This window comes from Anneissia japonica, unplaced genomic scaffold, assembly GCF_011630105.1.
Source record: "Anneissia japonica isolate Jap-2015-1 unplaced genomic scaffold, ASM1163010v1 scaffold997_len2565447_cov190, whole genome shotgun sequence".
In the NCBI taxonomy this organism is placed as follows: domain Eukaryota; kingdom Metazoa; phylum Echinodermata; class Crinoidea; order Comatulida; family Comatulidae; genus Anneissia; species Anneissia japonica.
In genome coordinates, this window is record NW_022696369.1 from 840,315 (window position 1) to 848,934 (window position 8,620).

At 34.4% G+C, this 8,620-nt stretch overlaps 1 protein-coding gene across 1 annotated transcript; it reads left to right on the forward strand.

The window, feature by feature from the left end:
- The first annotated feature begins 2,519 nt into the window (after positions 1-2,519).
- LOC117102044 lies at positions 2,520-6,907 on the forward strand. Its single transcript, XM_033242259.1, has 5 exons — positions 2,520-2,667; positions 4,740-4,889; positions 6,018-6,206; positions 6,563-6,589; positions 6,855-6,907. The coding sequence occupies exons 1-5, from the start codon at positions 2,616-2,618 to the stop codon at positions 6,905-6,907; spliced, it is 471 nt and encodes a 156-aa protein (XP_033098150.1). The 5' UTR covers positions 2,520-2,615.
- Positions 6,908-8,620: the final 1,713 nt, after the last annotated feature.

Consider the following 8,620-nt stretch of genomic DNA (forward strand, 5'->3'; position numbering starts at 1 on the left):
TTCTGTGATTATTATTGCTTCATGATCATTATTACACCCCACTTTCTTTTGACATGAATTAGTGTGGAAGTGGAAGCCTCAGCATCGCTACATAATTACCAGCATAAGACAAAAGAACTCTTCAGTGTCCATATTTTCCAATAGTGCTGTAAAAAGATTACAATTACAATTTTTTTTATTATTCCATGGATTTAGGCTGTATGGAGTTTTTTGTTTTTTGTTTTTTTTAAATAATTATATATATATATATATATATGTTTATTTCAGACACAAGGCGTTACATTAAAAATCACAAGGTCTCCAAATTTATGAAATCTCACGTTAGCGACACTGATCAATAATCAAAACAGAAATAAGCCTACAGTACATGAACTATAATGATTTCTTATAATTTGTAAACTGAACAATGCTGGAAGGGACCTAATACCCTAGTAGCCAGACCAGGTTTTGTATGCACTTTGAGGTCCAGAGAATTTGACTTCAGAAATTGGTTTAGGGTGGTCCAAGAATCATTTTTGGCTTGGTAACACATTTTCAAAATGTGGCAAAAGGTCAGGGTCAAAGGTCATTGCTATAGGGTCGTCATATCTCCGCAACCACTGGCGGTAGAGAGTTAATGTTGGTGCCTATTTGTTCAGAACATTCATGTTTCTATTTAGTCTGATAAAACATTTTGCTAAAAAATGACCAGAAATGCTCTTTCTAACCTTTGACACATTTCAAGGTCATAGCAATAGGGTCATTATATCTCCGCAACTACTTGTGGTAAAGAGTTAATTGTGGTGTCCATATGTTCGGAACATTAATGTTTCTATTTGGTCTAATAGAAAAGTTTGCTAGAAAATGACCGGAAATACTGTTTTTGACCTTTGACATGTTTCAAATGTCATAGTTATTGAGTCCTTATTATCTCCACAACCACTAGTGGTAGAGAATTAATTTTGGTGCCAATTTGTAGACAATTTTATTTACAAGCAATTTAATAAATCAAATCAAGTCGGTCTAAATGAATGTATGATATAAAAGCGACCTGAAGTGCACCTCCGACTAAGAGTTCTGTGGATTTTTATCTCTGTAACTACTATACTGCTAATAGCATAATATCAAAGTCAACTCCTTGTGAACACTGGTTGCCAAGATATAAGAACCCTTTTGTCAACACCAGCCACATGTGATAAATGCCTTGTAACATGGGTGAATGGTCAGTATCGCCATATTTGTTACAACAGAAGGTTCCAATCAAGTAAACAGAAACATTAGTCTCTACAGTAAGTATATTTAGGGATAGGCATATATGCATTGGAACACGAATGTCCCTAACAAATTGACACCGTAACTAACTCTCTACCACCAGTGGTTGTGGAGATATGAAGATTCTATAGCTATGACCTTCAAACATGTCAAAGGTCAGAAACGGCTTTTCCGGTCGTATTTTAGTAAAATGTTCTATTAGAGCATATAAAAACACGAGTATTCCGAACAAATTGGCACCAAAATTAACTCTCTACCACCAGTGGTTGTGGAGATAATAAGGACTCAATAACTATGACATTTGAAACATGTCAAAGGTTAAAAACAGCATTTCCGGTCATTTTCTATAAATACGAATGATATAAATGAAATAATTCGGTACAAAATACATGAAAATACTTGCTCTGGTTTAGCTACTGTCGCTCAAATTAAATCTTCAGTTCCAAATTAGAATTGTTTAAGTCAGGTTGTGTAAAAGTAAAAATGTTCAAAGCAAAATTGTTCAAAGTCCAACACCATCATGCTCCACACAGGCTGTCCCACGAATTGTCTTTCTCTATTAATCACATCTCGACAACTAACTCATCATCTCTCAAACATCGTTATTTAACAAAGTCCTAAGTCATTCACCCCTTTTCATGGTTTTACTCCCTTTCTCAGAAACTACACCCTTCTAAATACTGTACCTACCGTACTGTTTTACACATCCCCATCTCTTCAATCACAATTACTAACCACGATGATTAAAGCGCCACAAAACTCACACTTTCACTTCTTGGACATTGAACTTTAAGATGTGTAAATAATTATAATGATGAAACTGACACTGGTAACACTATGACCTTGAAACGTGTCAAAGGTTAGAAACAGCATTTCCGTTAACTTAACAAAATGTTCCATTAGAGCAAATAGAAACATGAATGTTCTGAACAAATAGGCACCAAAATTCAAAATGACGACCCTATATCTATGACCTTTGACCCTGACATTTTGACCTTTCGCCACATTTTGAAAATGTGTTACCGAGCCAAAAATGATTCTTGGACCACCCTAAACCAATTTCTGAAGTCAAATTCTCTGGACCTTAAAGTGCATACAAAACCTGGTCTGGCTTCTAGAGTATAAATGTTTCAAATTTATATAAGAACATTTCCCTAAATTTGTGATTTAATAGATAATTACTTCATGAAAATTAATATGATCCTCATAAAATTGATATAGACCTCATTATCTATGCAATTTGAGAGTGAAACTGAAAGAGCAACGAGCTTTAGTTTTCTCATTATAAATAATCTTCAGAAAAATTAGTTCACAAAGAAATACGATTTCAACATTACTTTTATAAAGGTAGTGAGTTTTGCACAATGAATTTTCAAGTAGGCCTATGCATCGTTATTCTGGTAGCTGCAACATCAGGTAACGTATTTTATTGTAATCTTTGTAACACGTAATTATCAAACGTACATGCCAGCCCTCACTGCCAAGTAAGACGACTACTGTACTCGATGTATGCACCGCCCTGAAACAATCGCCTCCGCTCCTCAGAGAATTGTATTGCTAGTCACACGCAAAATAATTTTACGGCCAACAGACCTTTCGTTAATCATTAGACCCCCTTTGTAAAAGGGCAGTTATAGAAAGAGCTTATTGGACAAAAAGTATGAATCGCAAACCCGAAAGTGCATCTGAGGTTGGGTATTTTTTGATAAAAATCAAAAACTATTATAGAAAGTAGATCCAATATCTTATTTTTAGGAGTTACTATAAGCTGGAAACCCAACTTAAATTCTGTTAAAAGCTGCTGGAATCTTGAATAAAGTTAAGTTGTTTTGCCCTCATAATATCTTACATTAATAATAATAATAATAATTTGCATTTATAAAGTGCTCCTTACTGATGTCTCACAGCGCTATAAAACTTGAATTGTTGGAGAGACAAAGACTGACGGAATTACATTGTATAATTCTGTTATTTTACGGTACCTCATTAATTATATTGTATATGTTGTATCTTTGACCTTAAATCAATATTTTACCCTGTCTCATATTATGTAAATACTTGGATAACAAATTGCCTCCTTTAATCAGTAATTACAATGAAATAATCAATCAAGAAGATACCATAACTCGAAATCGTAATATTTCACTTTCAAGACTTACTAAAAGTCACTTTTTGTTAGCCATCAAGGTTCAATTAAATGGAATAAGTCTCCTAAAATGCCCCATTCCCGGCAAAATTTCAGTTTTTAAGAAAAATCTAATTTTTGTATAATGTTATAAAGATTTATAGATATAATACGGAATTGCTAGTTTAACTGAATTTAGACATTCCTAAGAATGAAAAAAATGTAAAATAAGACTGAAATTTGATTTTTTTGTGTTCCACACAAAAAATAAATGCGGATGAATTTTTCATGTTGATTTTGCGATACGTCGTGAGAAGAAATATCGTAGGCGCCGAAAACATTAGCCTCCAACGCTGCTAGGCTAGGCATAGCCTTGCCTCGATTTAGGCTCTGTTATCACACATAAAAACGGCCGACATGATATTTTCCGTTGCTAGTATTGACACTTGTGAATATAATATTTCACAAGAATTATTTCAAATTTGTTAAAAAACTGATTCTGACTGAGATTTTGACACTTAAACAAACATATCTCAGCCTAACCGAACGACCGCATAAATTCAAAATGCTTTTACATTTTCAGAATTCAAAATATTTAAACATTTTGTACCGGACAAAATTGCACCGCTGGGAGGCTATCCTTTTACTACGTAGCGTAAAATGAGTAATTCTAGTTATTATTTAAATTATCATTATTAAAACAGTATTTTTATATTTAATTTATTTCTGCCCTGTCATGAAAAACACGAAAATACCAAAACGTTACACACACACACCCCGCCCACACACACAAATGTTAACACCCCAAATTACTACAAAGAAATGTCATTATTTTTAAGAAACTACCGTAGAAAATGAAATTAATATCCTTTGCAGTGGTAAAAATGAGTAAAAAAATCCACCATTTGTACATTTCAACTCTTTTGACAATCTTTAACTTTAGTAATTAAGATTGATTTTTAAAATCTTTAGAGATATACATATAAATAGAAGGCCAAGCCTATGTCGTAGTTACGACATAAATATGTCGAAATTACGACATACGTATGTCGTAATTATGACTTATTATGTCGAAATTTCGACATAGTAAGTCGTAATTACGACTTATTATGTCGAAATTTCGACATACGTATGTCGAAATGAAAAAAGTCGTAATTACGACATACGTATGTCGAAATTTCGACATAATAAGTCGTAATTACGACATAAAAATATATATTTTAGTGGCCCTAATAGGCTTTCGTAGTGCCTTCAATATATCTTTATAACAATCTTTTCATGAAGGAACGAAAACCTATCTTTAGCGCTCCAACACCGGCAATAATTTGGATAAATATGTTTTTTATTTGTTTTTGTTTTGTAGCCGAACGAGGTGATTTGAAAATCTATGGTAGTAGTCAATTTGGGATTGGATTTCTGCAGTTCAACAACGGAACTGATAATTTCTTGACTGGCTGCTTTGCTGATCAGAGTTTTGGTATTACAGAGGGCTTGATTGCCTGCCGCCAACTTGGTAATATCAAAATCCGATTATATTAGCAAATCTTCATTGTAACTTACATCAATATATTCATGATTAAGCATGTAACCTATGCTCGCTAACGAAATTCACGATAACGATTTATGCATAGACCTAATTTAGCGTTGCAAGTAAAAATTAATATTCAAATTAAAAGTGTGTGTGCAAAACCGAAATAGATAATAGGACGCAATTAGACTGAAATGACTACAACGAACTGATGTAGGCCTATATTTACCATCAACAAAGAACGGAATTTATTTTAAAGTTACCATATGCGTTTTAACAGGTATTGAATTGAATGGGGTTATCTATGTATCCAGTAATTCTATGTATTCTGACTTAGCGTTATTAGCACCATAGCTATTTAACTATTATTTAACTGTTATTAACGGAAAATATAATGAGACGCAAAACACTGTATCACCGAGAATACGGTAAAATTAAACAGTGCTCAGGCTCCCAGCAAATGAATACAAAATGAGCTATAATTATAAAAGAGCCTATTTCGATGTTCACGAGGTAAGGCTTGAACCACTACTGTAAATCTACATAACATACTATTTCCACATTGTGGGTTATCCAAACTAGTACCAGGACTATTTCAGCACAGCAATATTTAATTCCTAAAACACTTTAAACAGTATCGATTAAAATCATACCTCAACTAATACATAATAAAGCGAAGTTTACTTACAGTTAAGTTACCAAGTCAGTAAAGCAAAATGAAAAGTGGTAAATATTAATATAATACAGTATTATATTAATATAATACTGTATATAATACTATAGGCTGCAGTAGGTCTGAATAGGTGTTACACTTCTTGCAGCGATGTTAACAGAAGTCCTCTCTTGTCCAAACCACAGATATTTGGTACAGTAAAGACAACTGATACCTATGTTATGTCTGTGTGGTGTAATTTCTTGGATATTAAATTAGGTAGAACCTACACACATACTCTACTAAATGCATATCTGTGGGCTAAAGCATAATACTTAAATGTAGGGAGGATATAATAGTCTCTCACACAAGGAGTCGGCAACATTTTATCGCCCCGAGCCCCATGAATCGTCGCTATGCCACTAATGCGGAGGTAACTGGCAGACTATTTTTAAAATTAGGATTTCAACGACACGTGCGAACCGATGATTCCATATCTGAAAATGAGGCTGCTATTGCTGTCCTGGGAAATTCTTCATGCACTGTAGAAGATACCAAGCTAATCGATTGTATGGAAGTAAAATTCATGGATTTTGCGGAGTTCGGACAGGAGTGTATCAACCCACAACTTATTTGCTCCAATGAACCAGGTGCGTGTAGACATAGCCATAGGGTTGATTCAATCAGGGAGTTGTTATTAGATAACAACTCCCTGATTCAATGATGTAACGAAGATTACATGGGTATCTGTGTCGTCAGAATGAATCTATATATTCATCTTGAGTCACCTCTGGATACTATAATACTAAATGTTGATATGTTACATGTACTTCTACTTTCGTAGTTGATAATGAATTCTAAGTTTTTTGATCGAAATTATTACCATTCTTTTTAATTCAAATGATTTCGACAGTACTGTAGTAAATAAAAAGCTCTTAAATATTCTATGTGATATCTTAAGCTTAAGATGAATAATATTTGTGTCATATTTTTTTAATGAATGCAGCTCTTACGTCTCCATATTCATCGGAAGGTAGGTTTTTTTATCTCATTAAATTTGCAAATTCATTGTTAACTATTTAAAATTGAGATATTATTTATAATACGCCATTGTTATAGCGATAAAATCCCAAATAAATACCATAGTGCATGCTTTCAATACATTTTTATCCAGTATTTTTCCGTATTTAGCTATGTACTTAAGTGAGTAATTAAATATTAGCTACCGATTAGGCTAGGCCTACACTTTTTTATGACTTATTTATGTAAGTGTATGTTTCAATTTTTATGAATTTCAGCTCTCTTGATAACGAATTCGTCTGAAGGTAAAGTGCACTTTTTGTCCTGTTAAACTTCAATTCCCTTACTGAATTCGTTTTACAAAATTACTATTAATTCCATTATTTTCTTGAGGGTAGGTTGCAGCACTTAAGAAAATAATGTGCCTGAATACGACGGTAGTTGCTAAATACAACGGGTTCAGCCGAGGGGGCGTGGCGTGTATATGGTGACGTCAAGTATAATTAAGCCGTCTACCAAAAAACATCACACTACACTGTGTGACCATGGAGGTGTGACCAATGTAAATTTAGCAAAGCGAGCAGGCTAGGGCTTAGCTTATGTTTTCTCTTGAGCTGCTGCTACGAGCGAGTGAGGGACGATCGAGTCCATTTTCAGACAATTGGCCTAGTATGGACGTTCATAGGTCTAGGCTCCTGGGCTAGGTCGGACCAGGAGGTCTTTTCAGTAGTCTGGTGCCTAGACCTAGATTGTGCGTCCAGCAACCCGCAGCAGTCCGTCTAGGTCTATGCCTCATTTACGTGAAGTTAGGCGCATGCAGAATCTGTTGTAAGACCCTCGCCTAGGCTACTGAAAAATCTGCACTGAATAGGCGCATAATGGGCCTACATAACATTACAATACAAAATACACCTAGATGTGTATATTTACTTAAATTACATATATATAACATTCGGTTCCTTTCTCTTTTTCTGGATTATAGCCGGCAATATTGTTTCAAATCAGTGAACACTAAAAAAAATCTGAACTTCAGCAGTCATGTTGTAAAAGTGGTAATTTTAATTTATAAGGCCCCGAGGTCCCCGACGAAAAAAGTGAACGTCGGACGTCCCTCAATATCCATCGAAAGTGTTCCTCTTGGCTCCCCACCAACCCCCGAAAAAGAATTGGTTTGAAAGGCTTACTTAGTCGATTTTGGTGTCTACTAATATGTAGAAAATACATTACATTTTTTCTCCCCGACGAATTGAGGTTTTTCTCCACGACAGGGGGTGGAAGAGAAGCCAGATCTCCCACACGTTGTCGATGAGATTATTACAAAACATAGCGAAAGTTATCCATGACGTCAACATACGAAGCCACGCCCCCTCGGCTGAACCCGTTGTATTTAGCATCTACCGAATACGACGGGCGATCTATTATTTCATTGAGGGCAGTTTCGCCCATCATACACCGCCTGCATATTGTTTTTACTTTACCCAGTTTTTCTTCATTTAAACTTAATATCAAACGATGTCGATCAAACGGTCTCGATGTATGGTAATTAAGCCTTCTACCTTATGTATTAAAATAGAAACCAGACTACCTGTTTATGTTTTCAGTTTTTGTATTTTATTTTTATTTTAATGGTGGCCACATCTTAAAGTTTTTCTTAAACTTATTGTGGTCTCCATCCACATAGATTTTTTGAATATGTTTGATCATGTATATGTTTGTTTTTGTTCATTATGTGGAAAATAAATAAATAAATAAATCAATCAATCAATCATTATTATTATTATCATTATTATCATCTCCGCCAGGAGATATATAATTTTAGTCGTGTAAGTTTGTGTGTGCATGTGTGTGTGTCACATTTTGGTGTTTTCGTGTGTTTTTTGTGTACGACATATCTCAACTAAGACAACTAAAAATTACAGGGAGTTTTAGGTTTAACCCAATGAAAAACCCATTAAATTTTGGTGACTGTCCGGAGTAGGGTGTGGATGTGAGACCATTTAAAGGGATTTTTAGAGAAAACGTCCTAGACAAAATACAAAATATA

Bases quoted from the DNA above. Each gene is read 5' to 3' on its own strand.
- LOC117102044 (XM_033242259.1), top strand. From the start codon at position 2,616: ATGAATTTTCAAGTAGGCCTATGCATCGTTATTCTGGTAGCTGCAACA. The intron at 2,668-4,739 runs GTAACGTATTTT...TTTGTTTTGTAG, and splicing joins TCTGGTAGCTGCAACATCAG to CCGAACGAGGTGATTTGAAA. The intron at 6,207-6,562 runs GTGCGTGTAGAC...TAATGAATGCAG, and splicing joins TATTTGCTCCAATGAACCAG to CTCTTACGTCTCCATATTCA.